Below are 16,551 nucleotides of genomic sequence, written 5' to 3'. Positions count from 1 at the left end.
AGTCAGTCCAGAGTTCTGCTTTGTGTCACAATGTTGTTTTAAGATTAAATGTCCAAGAATTTTTTTTTTCCCTCTTGGTCTCTCACTGCTGGCAGTCCTTTGCTCCCCATCAGTGTGTTCTTGGGGGCCATGCCTGTGTCAGGTATTATTTAGAGCTGGATTGTTTTAAATTCTTGGAGTTGGCTCAGTTGTATAAACAGTGGCTTTTAGGAATAAACTGATGCAGCATTCACATTCTCCGAAAAAATCCCTTTGCCCAGGATTTTTCTCCTGGGAATCTGAGGAGCCTCAGAGAAAAGGAAAACAATTCTTATCTCATTTGCTTCTCCTGTGTGTGCTCATGTGGAATGTGTTTGGGGATTGTTCACCCACAGGTGATTGTTCCATTGGGTTCTGCTGTGAGTTGTTTTGGCTCTTTGGCCAATCAGGGCCAAGCTGTGTCAGACTCTGGAGAGAGTCACATGCTTTCATTATTATCTTTTAGCATTCTGTATCCTTTCTGTATTCTTTAGTACAGTATAGCATTCTTTAATATGATATAGTATTATAAAGTAATAAATGAGCCTTCTGAGAATATGGAGTCAGATTCATCATTCCTGCCTTCATTGGGGCATTCCCAGCAAATACAATAAAATTGATTTTCTGTGCCCAGTCTAACAAGCAGAGAAGCTCCAGAGAGTGTGCCTGGTAGCAGAGTGGTGGAAGGCCATGTTTCCCAGAAGGTGAATGAACAGAATGAGGTGATACCATGAAAAACTTGGCTTTTTTGATCTTCTTAGCTGGGTTGGAGCTGGTCTCAGGACCGTCAGCTCCGGCGCTTCAGGGAGGGTTATTGTGTGGGTGAAGTTACCCCTTCTTTCTGCTCATTAAGCACCCCCCATCCATCCTGACACAAAATCCCTCCTGTGCTCTCTATTGACACGATTTGTTTTCCCTTTGTGCCTAGGGAACGTGACTACTAGCACATCTGTGTCTCAGATGGCCAGTGGGATCAGTCTGGTGTCCTTCAACAGCCGCCCGGACGGTTTGCACCAGCGCTCCTACTCGGTCTCCAGTGCAGATCAGTGGAGTGAGGCCACAGTCATTGCCAACTCTGGCATTAGCAGTGGTAAGAAACCTGCAGCTCTGGGGGTTCACGTGCCTTGGGGTGAAGGGGGACTCTGGTGCTCTTGGTTTTTTCCAAAAGGGAAAAAAAAGGGAAACAAAATGGCGCCCCCCGTGTTGTGTTGTTGGGTGCTGAACTGGCAGAGTCTGAGGGGAAAATTGGAATTAGAAAAAGGGAATGGATTAACTTTGAATTTTTTATGTGACTGAGCAAGGGGGAATGGATTTAAACAGAAAGAGAGGAGGTTTAGCTTCGATATTAGGGAGAAATCCTTCCCTGAGAGGATGGTGGTGTTAGCAGTGGTAAGGAACCTGCAGCTTTGTGGGGTTCACGTGCCTTGGGGTGAAGGGGGACTCTGGTGCTCTTGGTTTTTTTCAAAAGGGAAAAAAAAGGAAACAAAATGGTGCCCACACCATTGTGGTGTTGGGTGCTGAACTTGCAGAGGGAACAATTGGAATTAGAAAGAATGGGAATGGATTAACTTTGACTTTTTTTTGTGTGACAGGGCAAGGGGGAATGGCTTTAAAGTGAAAGAGAGGAGGTTTAGCTTGGATATTAGGGAGCAATCCTTCCCTGAGAGGATGGTGGCACTAACAGTGGTAAGGAACCTGCAGCTTTAGGGATCCCACATGCCTCGGGGTGAAGGGGGATTCTGGTGCTCTTGGTTTTGGTCAGAAGGGAAAAAAAAGGGAATGAAATGGTGCCCAGCGCGTTGTGGTGTTGGGTGCTGAACTGGCAGAGGGAACAATTGGAATTAGAAAGAAGGGGAATGGATTAACTTTGACTTTTTTTGTGTGACAGAGCAAGGGGGAATGGCTTTAAAGTGAAAGAGAGGAGGTTTAGCTTGGATATTAGGGAGCAATCCTTCCCTGAGAGGATGGTGGCACTAGCAGTGGTAAGGAACCTGGAGCTTTGGGGGGATGAAGGGGGACTTTGGTGCTCTTGGTTTTTTCCAAAAGGGAAAAAAAAAGGAAATGAAATGGCACCTACCCCATTGTGGTGTTGGGTGCTGAACTTGCAGAGAGAAAAATTTGAATTAGAAAAAAGGGAATGGATTAACTTAAACATTGACCTTTTTGTGTGACAGGGAAAGGAGGAGTGTCTTTAAAGTGAAAGAGAGGAGGTTTAGCTTGGATATTAGGGAGAAATCCTCTCCTGAGAGGATGGTGGCACTAGCAGTGGTAAGGAACCTGCAGCTTTGTGGCGGTGCTTTGGTGCTCTTGTTTGTTTTCAAAAGGGGAAAAAAAAAGGGAAGTGAAATGGTGCCCGCCCTGTTGTGGCGTTGGGTGCTAAGGGAAAAATTGGAAACTTGCAGAGGGAAAAACTGGAATTAGAAAAAAGGAAAAGGATTAACTTTAAACACTGACTTTTTAGTGTGACAGGGCAAGGGGGAATGGCTTTGAACCGAAAGAGAGGAGGTTTAGCTTGGATATTAGGCAGAAATCCTTCCCTGAGAGGATGGTGAGGCCCTGCAGAGGTTGCCCAGAGAAGCTGTGGCTGCCCTGGGAGTGTCCAAGGCCAGGCTGGATGGGACTTGGAGCAGCCTGAGAGAATTCTGCTGTACTTTTTTCAACATTAAGGTGCAATAATATAGTTGCAATACTGCTTAATTTTAATTTCAGGTACATAATCATAGGATCCCAGAATGCTCTGGGTTGGAAGGGACCTTCAAGCCCATCTTCTCCTGCCATGGGCAGGGACACCTTCCACCATCCCAGGCTGCTCCAAGCCCCATCCAGCCTGGCCCTGGACACTGCCAGGGATGGAGCAGCCACATAATTAATGTGTGTTGTTTGCTTGAAACTCAGATTCCTTGCCCTGTGTGATGGATATTAGCAGTAAATGACCCTCCAGATCCTCTCCTCAGTGTGTCCTTTCTCTGCTGTGCTCCTGCTCCACACTCCTAGTGTTTCCTCTGTGGAGCATTGAACAGCATTAAAAGGAGCAGGCACTATTCCTGGTGGTGTTTTGGAATTATTAGGTTGTAGCAATAATTGTTTTTAAAGGGTAGATGTGATGTTTGCTACCAGACCAGGGTGAACAGGTCAGGAGAAAGGGGAGGAATACAGTTTCTGATGGCTGCCCCTAAAATGGGAGCAGTTAGGGGAATATGGGAGCTATTTCACATGTCCCACATATATCTCTGTGTCTGTGAAAGGTCTGAACCTGAGTATAGCCCTGAGAGCATCTCTGGGCAGGTTTTTAGTGCCACCTTAGGAGAGCAGAGGGTTTAAAACCATGACCACCGTGTTTCAGAGTGACATTAACTATCAAATTCACACTTAGCACAGCACAGACCTTTTCCTGGAGCTGCAAACATGGGGGCAGCACCTTCAGGAGAATTTGCATTAAAATGCTCCAGATGTTGCCTCAGAGTTTTCTGAGCGAGCCTTGCAGGAAGGCAGGGGTGTTGTGAAGCAGCACAGGGAAACAAATGCTCCAGCCCTGTTCTGCTCTGTGTCCCCTCAGCTCACCCACTCCTGGTGAAGCTTTTAGGGGAGGCAGCATTGTCCTGCATGGATGCTGAGCTGGTTTCCATCTTTAAATCATACATTTTCTGCCTCCTTTTCCTGAGCTGCTTGCTCATTTTAATCCACCCCAGCTCCACCTCCCTTCTGGAAGGTTAGACCAAAGTTTGGGCTTTTTGTGCCTTTTATCCTGTGGCTTTTCTAAGGCAAGATGAGGAATGTTGGGTGCTGGCTGTAGGGGGAAAGCAGGGGCTGTAGGCTGCAGTGCTGTGCACCCTGACACACCTGCACGCAGGTGAGCAGGTGCCATCCCTGTGCCACATGTCCCAAGTGAGGCTGCAGGGGAGAAAAACCTCCAAAATTCAGTGAACTCCTACCCTGGAGTGGAAATAGAATCTTAAAAATGAGAAATATCCCCTGAATTCCTGCCTTTCCCATCCCCTTGACTTCAGGATGCTGGGGTTGCTGGACTTGCCTTTTGCTCCTGCTGCTGATCCTGAGCTGGTTTGCAATTCCTGGTGAAGGGAACCTGTTCTCCTACCCCAGCCCTGCACTCTTCCATATGTGCAGTACCTTCTTTCTGACTTGACAATCGTGTGGGATTACTTCTGGCTCAGAAGAGATGACAGCCAGAATTACCTATGAAATACTTATTTTGAAATTGCAGGTGACTGCTGGGTGCTTGTGAAGAAGCCTACCTCAAATAATTTCTTGCAGAGGTTCTAATATTTAAAGTATTTTTTGAGGGGTTGTTTTTTTATAAATATGGAGGGAAAACTGGATTAAAAACGAGTTTTAGGCAGCAGACTCAGAAGCATTGCACTAAAACTCCTACAAAACCTCAAGAATAATTGATTGCTCTGAGTGTATCATCTTTGGGTAAGCTCAGAGATGTGGCCTTTATGTTGGCAAGTTGACGCATGAAAAACCCTTTTTAATTTCTGGGGTTTTTTTCTCCATTAAAAGATTTTTGAATTTTAGTCATAAAAAGCTAATACTGTGAAAGCAGCAGGTATGGCAAGAAGCTAAGCATCTTTTGGAATTCAAATGCCAATGTACTGGAGAATATGCCTGCTTATTGTCACGTGGTTTTATTGTAGACAAAATAACATATTGGGATTCAATTTTTCTCTGCACCTTTTTTTCACATTAAATTAATACTTTGTGTGGCTCCCGAGAACTTTTCAAAGTCTTCCAAACCAGACCTTTGGTTTCCTGGGGCTTCTGTCTTTCAAGCAGCTGTGAACATCTCCTAATTAGATAAATTACTTTGTAGTGGGCAGAGCCACAAAACAGGAGGTGCTGGTTAAATTAAAGGGGAAAAATAGAAAAATCCATTCTCTGAAATGGAATGCCCCACTGCTTTATGACTATTACTGTTGTAAGGTTTTACATTTAAGTACCTGAGGTTTAAAATTAAATGTCTAATATAATTTGGTGCTGGTAACATGAAGCCTGTGCCTGCCCTGGGAGAAAATCTCGACAGCTTAGTTTGGTGTTTCAAATTGCTGCGTGCTGGATAGTGAGCAGCTCGTGCTGCTGGCTCACTATTTAGCTCACTCCCACCTGCTGTTCAGCATCATTTCCAATGCAGGAACATATTTGCCTTAAAAACTCCCCAAATTTCAAAAGGCTGTTCCAGCAGCACATGAAAAATTAATTCTTTTTGCCTTTTTTCCTCTTTTTTTATTTTTTTTTCCTTCCCCCTTCTCCTCCGTGCTCTTGTAAGTGCTTGACAGAAGTAATTTTAGCAGCAAGAGAGAATAAAAACTGGGGGCAGTAAATCCCTGTCCAGGAACCTCTTGTGTAGATTCTTTATGGAGCCAGAATTGATCTGTGTGTCAGATCCTGATGTAGTTTCAACTGTTTATCACCCTAATGGTGGTAGGGAGACCATGAACATCAACTTATAATCCCCCATGAAAGAAATTGGTGTTTGCAGTCAATGAAGGAGCAGCTCAGCTTTATTGATAGATTTGGAACAATTACTGCTGCTCCAGCTATTGGCACAGAGGTTTTCCTGGATCCCACTGGAATCCTGCGATGTTTTTTCCTCTGATAAATCTCCTCCTTGATGTTTTGTTGTTTTTTTTTTTTTTTTTCTTTTATCACCCAGAATTATCTGCAGTTGCTCATTGCTGGGGCACAGGAGGGTTTCTTGTCTCAGGGGAGATATTTTTGACCCATTTGGGTGTTAAAGTTCTGCTCTGGATTGTTCATCCCACAATTCCTCCTCTGTAAATCCAGCTGTTATTTGCATAAAATCACAACTTGGAAAATAGTGATTTTTACTTGGAAAAACCCTCAAATATCATCAAGTCCAACCCTTAACCCAGCACTGCCAAGCCCACCACTAATCCCTGTCCCTAAGTGCCAAATTCAAACATTCTTTGAACACTTCCAGGATGATGGAAGTGTTCCACCCTTTCCCTGGGCACCCTGTGCCAGTGAGGAAATCTTCCTGCCAGGAGGGAACTGCCCAGGGAACAGGGACAGGAGGAGAGGGAGCAGCTTCAGGCTGAACCAAGGGAGGCTCAGGTTGGACATCAGCAGGAATTTCCCCATGGAAAGGGTGCTCAGGGATTGGAACTGCCCAGGGAGATTTGGATCCCCATCCCTGGAGGTGTCCAAGGATCTCCTGGATGTGGCACTCAGAGCTCTGGGCTGGGGACAGTGACAGGTTGGACTCTGTGGTCTTGGAAGGCTTTTCTAATTCCTTGATTTTAGTGGTGCTGATGTCCCTGAAGAGCTGGGTCTGTCTGCTCTCCAGTCTTCACAGTTTGTGCATCTCTGAGGAACCAGACAGACAGACAGACCCTCCATTTGCCAGCAGAGGTTTTGTGGTGCCTTGCAGAAGTGAGATTTATGAGCCATCACTCTGAGAAGACCAAGGATGTCATTTCCCACCTGGGGATGAAGCAGCAGCTTGGTTCATTCTCTTTTTCAGTATCCTGCTTTATCATTTGGCTTCCGTGCCCTGAGACCATCAGAGGCAAGGATTCAGCATCCAGCTCTCCTGACAGAGCCCTGCAAACAGCACTCTGCATGGGACAGGGATTTCTGCTCCCTGCACTTGTAAATTGTCATTTGAATTCCAGCATGATGTAAAATTCTGCAGTAAATCAAATATCTGTTTAAATATCATCCACTTAGGCTTTATCACTGTACAATTGCTTGTACGGGCCATTTGAGCTGGGCTGTAATTTATGGCAGTTGTAATACCTGGTGTCTTCTGAGTTCCTCACAGTTTGGTCTTAGGGTTTATTAATGTAAAATTGAGTTCTCACTGTGCCATGGGGTGTGAGAGGTTGCTGGAGTGTTGATATTAATGCAGACCTTGCAACTTGCCTTCCTTGTCTGATCCTAAGTGCTGGCAATGATTAAATGATGGAGCCTTCTGCTCTGCCTTGGGAGAGGAAATGGTTCAACCTGACATCAGAAAATACCATTTAGAGCTCTTGGAATTCCATAGGCAAGCCCTTGACCAGGATCAATTATACAATTTCAAATAGATTTGTAGAATTTTGGAATTGGTTTTGGTCGGTGTATGCAGATGGTTTGGGTCAGAAGAGCTTTTTCCTCCTTTTAAAATATGGAAATTGTGACTGAAAAGCAAATACAGATTTATTTTCTCCTTTTTTTTTTTTTCTAGCTGCTTTAGAGCTACTCTGGGATTTTCTGTAGTTCTTACTACTTAATATAATAAAATTCACCATGCATAATATGTACACATAGTTTACATTATTTTACACAAGACAGGAAAGGGAACATTCTTCTCCTTTTCATACCTTTTTGTGATCCACAAATTGCTTTTGGCAAAATATTTCCAGAGGGAAACTATTGCAGTTGAGCAGGGCAAACTCTGCTAGTAGCACCTTATTATTTCCTTTGTTGTCTCAGCATACCTTGAGGAAACTTGGCTTATAAAGCACTATTTTCTAACAATCTCTGCAAAGCCATCCCCTTTCAGCATGAGGTTGTGTGCTGAGAAACTTCCAGTATTTAAATTTACCTGGCATTCTTGACAAGCTCTCACCTGAAATAGCCCAGTCAGCCAGAAATATGAAAAAACTCTGTGTAGCAGAGGAAACTGGTAATTTTTTGTATTGCTGATCCTGCAGGACTTGAGGTTTCAAACTGGTTTTAATTCAGCCAGGGGACGATGGGGTTTTGCAACCTGTGGTTCCCCAAAGTAAGGCAATGCCTGGAGGGCAGTGCTGATAAATAAATGCTCTGGAAAGGAGTTTGGAGCATTAACCCAGCTGGTGCTGCCTGCCTGGGGTTTTTGGGAATGTGTTATCCTCTGGAAGCAGCAGCACCCAGTGCTCACCCCTCCTGTTCTGCAGCCATGGGGAATCTCAGCTCAGTGGGAGCCTTGGGGCCACCATCCCTGGAAATGTTGAAAACTCTGTGGCACTTAGGAACCTGTGCTGGGTCAGGGGCTGGACCCAAGGGTCTCAGAGGGCTTTTCCACCCTAAACATGCTGTGGGGCTGTGCCTCTCTCAGAGGGCTTTTCCACCCTAAACATGCTGTGGGGCTGTGCCTCTCTCAGAGGGCTTTTCCAGCCTACATCATGCTGTGGGGCTGTGCCTCTCTCCTGCCCACCCAGGCCATGGTGGCAGCTCGGTGACACCAAACTGGAGGTGAGCTGGTGCCATCTGGGCCTGGTGTCCAGCATGGAGGTGACATCAAAGAATGAAAGGTGTGAAAGCAGCTCTTCACTTTGTGTCTCTGGTGGCACCAAGAGCCCTCTGAGGTTTGAACTCTGCCATGATGTTGGTTTAGGGAGGACTTTGGGAATTCTGCACAGCTTGACTGAGTTTCAGCTGCTCCTCTGTTTATCCAGTGCTGCTGCTTAAATCCTTTTTGCAATTCTCCATCTGCTTTTCTTGTTGAAGATCTTCTTTCTGCTCTACCCCTGATTAAAACACAAAGAATTGTTGCATTCAGCAATTACATCCTGCTCTTGATTCCAAGACACATGACTTTGCATCCTCAGGTAATTTGGCATTGGCAACCTGATGCTGATATTAATGTTGCTCACAGCCTGGAGTGCCAAATGTCTGTCAGTAAATTGTTCATGGGACTAAATTAACTTCTTGACTGAACTATAAAGCTCTGGGTTTTCCCAGCATTTACTCATGGGTGTTTAAATACAGACTTTGGATTTACACTGAGGTAAAAATGCAAGTAGCATGTTCTTTATAACAGGGGGAAAAGGTGATTTGTTCCTGGTTACTGATGTTGATTAATCTGGTTTGATTATCTGGCAATGTTCAGTAAATCAGTGCTTTTTCTGCCTGTTGTCACACCTTCTCTGTTATCCCCACTCAGGAGAAAAAAAGAGGGAAAATCCCTCAAGCCAGAGCACTTTACTTTTATTCCTGGAGGTTAGGCTTTAACCTGACAGAATAGTGAGGAGAGTGAATGTTGTCTTCATCAGCTCTTCAAGCTCCTGTCCAAGAAACACTTCCCAAAGTCAGGGCTTCTCCAGGAAGGCAGCTGGATACCCACCATGGATCTGTGTAGCTCAGACATTTGACAGACACAGCCCTTAAAGTCTGCAAAATGCATTCTCGTCTCTGGTTTTGTATTAGAACCAATGTTTTGGATCATTACATAAAAACATTTTAATTTAAGGTATAATATTGGAGATGATCACAGCTCTGGACAAGGGAATTCTTCATCAGGGAGGCTGTCCTGTAATCTCATTTGTATTTAGAAGAGTGTAAGTTTTAAAGGTTTTTATTTTGCATGTTTGCAGTTTAAGGCTGCTTTAATCTGAAATGTTTGCAGTAATTGCAGGGAATTAAATACATGAGCTGGATTCACACAATATCCTGCAGGAGGTTGTGGACTTGGAAAATAAAATCACGTTTGCAGAGAACATTATAAATCGAGAGACACACTCTGAAGTAAACACAGAGGAAAGACATAATACTGCAAGAGCAGAATGTGACATTTTATAAACTCTTTGATTCAAGTAGTGTGCCTTAACAAATTTCATAAGCCCACTGAATTCTGTATTTAAGGACTTTATAAGGAAGACTTTAGGAGGGAAATAAATAAGCTTCCCAAATCAGCAAGCTTTTATTTTCCCTTAATCTTTTTATCTTAGTGTAAATAAGCTCAGTTTATTTAATAATGTAAATTCTAAATTTATTTTAAGTGCTGTAAAGGTTTAAACACGAAGCTGAGAAACAAAATGTTCATGTCCCATGGGAGCAATTCCTGATCTCAGGATTTCTTCTTTGCACATCCACATTTCACAAGTTCCAGCAGATGCTTCTAAGAGTCCCATCCTTGTTTAATGTTTAATGTTACATTCTTGTTCAGTGTGCAGCCAGGAGTGCAGTGCTTTGTTTTGTGAGGTCTGGAGGAAGAGTGTGCAAGAAACACACTCAGTGCTTTTATCCCTTGTTGGGCCTTAATGAAGTTTCTGTTCCAATTAAGAGCAGAGCAGTTGCCTCCTCAAGCGTGGCTGCTGCCAGGCTGGGTTTCTGCCCAGCCCGCATCAGAGCAGTGGGTTTTGAGGGATGTTGTGTATTCCTGACCCATGGAACCCAACACTTCAAAGCTTGGGTTTTTTAGGGATGTTGTGTATTCCTTACCCATGGAACCCAACACTTCAAAGCCACCTCAGAGCGCTTGCGGCTCGGGGAGTGAAAGAAGCCTCTGTGCAGGGCCCTGGCCACAACCTGGGGATTGTTGGGGGCCAGCTGGAGCTCAGAGCTTCCCTTCCTGCAGGTGGGAGAGCTTCCCCTCCCTTTCAAGTGCCCTGGCCCTTCATTTGTCACAGTTGATCTCATCCCTTCATGCAGCTGGGCTGTGAGCAGTATCCAGTGCACCGGGGGCTTCTCTGAGGAAGGGCCCCCACTTGTTTGTCCCAGAGGTAGAAAATTGCCTTGATTAAAATTGGAAATTAAAAAAAAAAAGTTTGTGGGTGGTAGTTAGGCCACCTGACACCTCTGAAAGACAGAGCTTTGTGTTTTAAGAGCTTTGCTTTTCAGCTCTGGGTGTCTGCGATAGGAAAATGTTTGATTTTGCCTTTGATTAAGAGCAGGTTTGGTATTGCTGCCATTATGTCTCTTCCTTTCTGACAGTGCTGCTCATGGCATACATTACCAGGAAAGCCTTAGCTTTTTCCTGCCTAGCATGATGCAATTAACAGCCAATTTGCTATACAGCAATTATTCAGCTTTAATTGGAAAATGTTAATAGTGAAAGTCCCTTGATTTTTTTTTTCCCTTCCAAAACACTGATATTAGGGCTTGTCACTGAAGTCTCGTGGACTGACAGTGGAGAGTTTCCTAACCTCTTCTCAATTACCACAGAGTGGGTTTGAAGCTTGAAGTTATCCACAGGTTATACAGACGGAAGGTTAAAGTACAGGAGTAGAGACGAGACATCTTTCTGGCTCTGAGCATCCTTTGAAGAGAGTCAGTTCTTCCTCTCTGTCTTACTTTGCCTATCTTGAAACACAAGGTAAATATTTTAGTAGGAAGTGATTCAGTAAGCCATGGATTCATTATTTTCCAAGTGCCTGCTGACCTGCAGGCTCTATTTCAAAGCAAAATGTTGTTAAATGAGGATTTTTTTTATGCAACAAGAAGACAGCGCTGATGGTTAGATCAGGGTGGAGCTCTGCCCCCCTCTGTGTAATTAAGGTGAATTTAAATGCATCTCATTTTGATCTAAAATAGAATTTGTATGTGTCTGACCATGATGGAGCTTGTTCACCTAAAATGTGTTATTTTAGTGTGCTCCAAGAGTCTTTTTGTTCCCCATCACCATTCCTGGGGATGGTCCTGGTGGATTTGCCACATCCAGAGTGCTGCAGTTGGCAGCTGTTCCTGAGGTGCCTGATCATCTACCTGGCTTCAGAAAGGGGAGATAGAAACCAGTTACAGCATGAATAATAGAATCACAGAAATGTGAATAATTGAATCACAAAACAAAATGGTTTGGGTTGTTAGGGCCCTAAAGACCCTCCTGAACAACTTCCCACTTGGACCAGGCTGCTCCAAGCCCCATCCAGACTGGCCCAGACAGACCAAGACATGACCTGGAATTGAACCAGGAGCTTCTGCCCTGAGGTGTGTCTTCAAAAGGACCACCCATCTCCTTTCTCCCTCATGGGGAGGGAGCAAATTCCCTGAAATGAGCAAGGTACCTGCAGTGAATCCCCAGAACTTCTGTCCTCTGTGCTGTTTTCCCTCTCTGTTCCACATCCCAGCTGATGGCCGGGGGAAGCAGTGACACCCACAGCCTTGGCAGCAATTCAGGGTGACACCACACAGGGCTCACAGGGCTGGTGCTGCCCAGTGAAAACCTCCTGCCACAAGAATTAGGGATGCTCCCTGTACATCTCAGCTGCAGGTCTGTTCAGCAGGAGCCACCAAGTTACTTTGCCTAGGGTGTGGTGGCATCCTGCAGCATCCCAGACTGGCTTCTCTTTCCTGCTTTGTTGTCCTTATGTGTTCAACAACTTGTCAGGCTTGATCTTTCCACAGGGCATCCAGAGCAGGGATGTGTCTGTGTAATGGGGGATGAGATAAATTAACAATCCCTGCTCGCTCAGGAGCAGTTTGTATCATCCCTGCCCCTGACCCAAACCTGCTGCAGGCAAGATGTGTGGAGGAAGATTAGGATCTCATCCCCAGTTCACGTTCTCAGGTTGCAGGTCCTCTAAAACACAGTCTTTGCTTTGCTTGTCACCATCCTGGCAGCACAGGAGAGAATTGTGTAGGAACAGCTGTGTGCTCTCCTTGTGGGAGCTGGTGAATTCCTCCTGGAAACGAGGAGCTGCCTTTGAAAGGGAGCTTCTTTTCTTCCTAGCCATCCTTCAAGTTCCAGGGAGCAGGATGCTGTTTTGCCAGCACTCTAATGTGTTGCTCCTTAGGAGGGAAAATGTACTTTTGTGGGGTTTTTTTAAGCTCTATTGTTGCATTTTCTGCTCTCGTGCTTCCTTTATGATGGCCCAACATTGTGCATTGCTAGGGAATGAGCTGGAGGTGATGTGTCTTCCCTTTAGATAAGGGAGATGGTAATGAGGGTCTTTCCAAAATCACTGAAGCTTTCCAATGTCTGTGCCTGAGCATCCTGAGGCTGATTGTCCCTCCCAAGGCTGTGGATTATGTCCCTCCCTTGTCACAGAGCAGAAGGGTTGCTCATGCCTTGGGGTCTGGAGGTGCAAGAGCCAGAGCCTCCAAAAGCAGGCAGAGCCCTCTCCTGCTGCCTAGAAGGAACTTTTGTTTTCCTTGTTCAATTGAAGTTGCTCTTAGAGGAAAGGAGTGGTTCAGTGGGGCTTCCTGAGGATGACAGGACAGCTTTGAGATTTGCAGGCTCTGGGCACAAGGCTGCAAAAATGGGAGATGCCGTGGAAAGGGAAGGCTCCCAAGGCTCCTTGATGTCCATCCAGAGCCTCCTTTAATTTCCTTCAGTGCAGCAGGTTAATTTAAGCCCTCCATAGCTTGAGTGCCTGAGCTGGGCTCAGCTCAGCAATGACCAGATGCACCTAATTCCTCCAAAGGTGTGAGCTCTCTGTACCTGACAAATATTTGCCTTTTCTTTTTCATCCTGGAGGCTGCAGTCTCATGCCCACCCCTTCTCCCCCACTCCCAAGTGTTTATTACAACAGTTCTGACAGGATTTCAGTGTCAGTCCTGTACATCTGCACTGTGAGATTGCTGCATCCCTTCACTTCGGTCTGAGGCAGAGGAGGAAGATAAAGAACTTGATAGAACATTTATGGTAATAGCTGTAAAGGGAAGCTGGAGAGCAGAGGATTTCACAGCCAGAAAAATCTCAGCTCAGGGAAATGGGTCTGAAATACAAACTACAGATAGTTATAGTCTCTGTTTAAATAAAAGGATTGCTTTTCTCACCTTTATTTAAAACACATGTGTGGAAGATGAAAGTGTCCAGCTATTTTTTTATTATTCAGTCCACCAGCTACCGACATCTTTGCCTTATTTCATTTCAGCGCTAATGGCACAGTGAAAGTTCTGAAACACCCTCTTTGGATTCAGCCTTCCTTGGGTCTCAGCAAAGATTCCTGCTGCAGGCAGAGCTGTTGCTGTTGTTTTCGTCATCAGCCCTTTCTCTCTGCTCCTGAACCCGGTGCTATTAATTGTGTTGCTGCTTCTGCTCTTTAATTGATCCCATTCACCGCTCCCGCTTTTGTAACGTCTGACTTCTTGTTACTTGGGCAAATCAAAAACCCAAATTAATCAATCTCCAGCCACTTGAGAATAAGGCCGTGTTGGGGAGCTGGGCTTGACAAAAAAGTCTAATTTCACTTTGAAAGCCTGTTGGAAAATTTTAACAAGAAGATGCAAGAAAAATGTAAACCAGATCAAGCTCGACTTTGGTCTGCGGAGAATAGCGTCACCTGTTGAGTTTGTTTCAAGTTTTTGTAAATAGGTGATTTGACAAAAATATGAAATAAATCAAAAGGCACGGGGATAGAAGGGGTCAGAATATGCTTGGTTCCTCTGCAGATGGTTACACAGGAGAGAGGGTTGTGTGTGTGACACAGAGAATAGCAGCCGTGGGCCAACGCCGAAGCTCCGCTCTGGGACTTTTGTGTCCCAGCCTTTGTGCTGTGCTGTTCCCGTCCCTCACACCTTGCCTCTTCTCCTGCTTTTCCCACCCCCAGCCCCTTTACCCTGGCCTGGGGTGCTCATCCTGGCTGATTGGCCCTCATTTCCTTGGCCTCCTTGGTTCCTGTGCTGGCATCTCCTGCACCTCTGCTGCAGGTGCTGAAGGAGTCGTATCTCGGACGGGTTTGGTGAGGGAACTTGGGAATTTGGGATGCAAGGAAGTTGTTTTTCTGTTCTAGGGGCACCAGGAGGCACAGTCTGCCTTTGGATTGAGTTTCAGACAGCTCAGAATTGGGAGTGTTCATCTGGAGAAGAGAAGGCTCCAGGGAGAGCTCAGAGCCCCTTGCCAGGACCTAAAGGGGCTCCAGGAGAGCTGGAGAGGGACTGGGGACAGGGGATGGAGGGACAGGACACAGGGAATGGCTCCCAGTGCCAGAGGCAGAGATGGATGGGATATTGGGGATTAGGAATTGTTCCCTGTCAGGGTGGACAGGCCCTGGCACAGGGTGCCCAGAGCAGCTGTGGCTGCCCCTGGATCCCTGGCAGTGCCCAAGGCCAGGGTGGACAGAGCTTGGAGCACCCTGGGACAGTGGAAGGTGTCCCTGCCCATGACAGGGGTGGGATAAGATGGTCTGTTGGGTCACTCCCAGTCCTGTGATTCAATGACGATTCTGTTAATTTTCCACCCTTTTCAAATCCAGGAGGACAATCACAAAGTCCTTAGGGGGCACAAATGGAGTTGTTCTTGAGATCCATTTGTCGAGCACATGCAGCTCCCAAAGAGCAAAATAATAGAAAAGATAGGAAGTGGGAATTGTTACCTTTTACAAAATATTTGTAACACTGGGAGAGGATATAAAATTGTTTCAAACAGCAAATAAAGCCCAGTGCAACAGCACAGCTCTTGAGACTCTTCTGAGGATTGGTTTTCATATAATGTTCTGTCTCTTGACTCTGGGTTGTAGTTGTAGACAAAGTGTTTCTTGTGTTCCACCCCTCCTTTCTTCTACCACAGTTTGTCATACTTGAAAGGAATTTCTCTCATGACCGTAATTGCAAAATGGATCTTGGAGAGAGGCAGACATGGAGCTTGCCTTGTGGAGTAAAAGCTGCATTGGCTTTTTTGTTTTGTTTGGTAAATTCTCACAAATGAGGGCTGGACTTGCCCAAGCAGAGCAGTCTCTGTCTTAATCCACGTGTCCTGCACCTGTAGAGAAAAATCCCCATGTGAAGAGCAGAGGGGTGGGGTTTTTATGTCCCATCTGTGCATAACTCAAGGGATGTTTGGTCACCAAGGGTCACTTGTTGCTTTTGGGCATGGAGTGAGATACTGCACATACTTATGAACCTGGAAATGTCCAATGCCAGGCTGGGCAGGGCTTGGAGCAGCCCGGGACAGGGGAAAGTGTCCCATGGCAAGAGTTGAAGTTTTAAGGTCCCTTCCAAGCCAAACAGTTCCATGATGTGGCTGTGTCAGCTCTCCCTTCCGGCTGAAGGAGTTAATCCTGGCACTGGGGAGGGATGGAGGGCACGAGGAAGGCTCCTGGCAGCTGGGACACAGCGTGGGCATCTCTGGCTCCCTCCTGGAGGTTGCAGCAGCAGCAGACATGGGCTGAAACACGAGGATGCTCCGTTTGGGGGGAGAAGGCATTTTCCAGCAGCGCTTTGCTGCTCATCACTTCAAAGCAGTCACAAAAAACAAGGCTGTGCCGGCCAGGACAAGCCCAGCTCCGTGGCAAGGGGAGAGTTTTGTCCTCGCTGTGGTGTCATGGAGCTGTGCACCCTGCAAATGATGACCATCATCAAGGGAAACTGTGCCCCTGCAGTCCATCAAGAGGCACAGAGCTAATGATGGGCTGGGCAGATAATCGGGGGAGAGTTAATTGTAAGGTTCGATATGGCATCTTGTCAGCAGAGATAAGTTGTCACGTTTTCCACTTGAGCTGAAACTAAATGATTGTAAAATAAGTTATGAGTGTCCTTGGGCCTGTCTGCCAGAATGATGGCTAAGAATACATTCCTGGCCCATCAGTCTCAAGCAGCCCGCTTGATATTTATGCGAACTGAATGTTATTTTATTCCCCCTCTAGTCATGCTTGTCAGCTTCCCGAGTGAAAAGTGAAACTGCTGCTTTGACTCATACTTCAAGTATTGAAGCTCAGAGAAGCTGCAGATTGTTATTATTATTACCAGTATTATATATTTTTTCGGGTGTGTGTTGAACATTGATGCCCGATTGGGAAGAACTAATGGCTGACATTGAGCGTGCGGGATGGCTGCAAAACAGCCCATCCCAGCCCAGTGGAACGCAGCTTATGGCTTCCAGTGCCTCTGTCAAAGCTGCTTGAGATGGGGAGTAATGAGGCGCTTGCT

General features: G+C 45.8%; 1 protein-coding gene across 3 annotated transcripts in view; it reads left to right on the top strand.

Moving 5' to 3' along the window:
• Positions 1-16,551, top strand: part of AGAP1 (ArfGAP with GTPase domain, ankyrin repeat and PH domain 1) — a 322,590-nt gene that overhangs the window by 220,490 nt on the left and 85,549 nt on the right. For 2 of the 3 annotated variants that reach the window (XM_059476343.1, XM_059476341.1), the window contains exon 12: positions 947-1,108. The exons of the other annotated variant lie outside the window; for it this stretch is intronic. In XM_059476343.1, coding sequence (XP_059332326.1) covers positions 947-1,108 — 162 coding nt within the window. The remainder of the gene's footprint in view (positions 1-946; positions 1,109-16,551) is intronic. 3 annotated transcript variants of the gene reach the window in all.

Source organism: Ammospiza nelsoni, chromosome 7, assembly GCF_027579445.1.
Source record: "Ammospiza nelsoni isolate bAmmNel1 chromosome 7, bAmmNel1.pri, whole genome shotgun sequence".
Lineage (NCBI taxonomy): Eukaryota > Metazoa > Chordata > Aves > Passeriformes > Passerellidae > Ammospiza > Ammospiza nelsoni.
The sequence above is the reverse complement of the archived record's forward strand: the minus strand, read 5'-3'. Positions and strand labels throughout refer to the sequence as shown.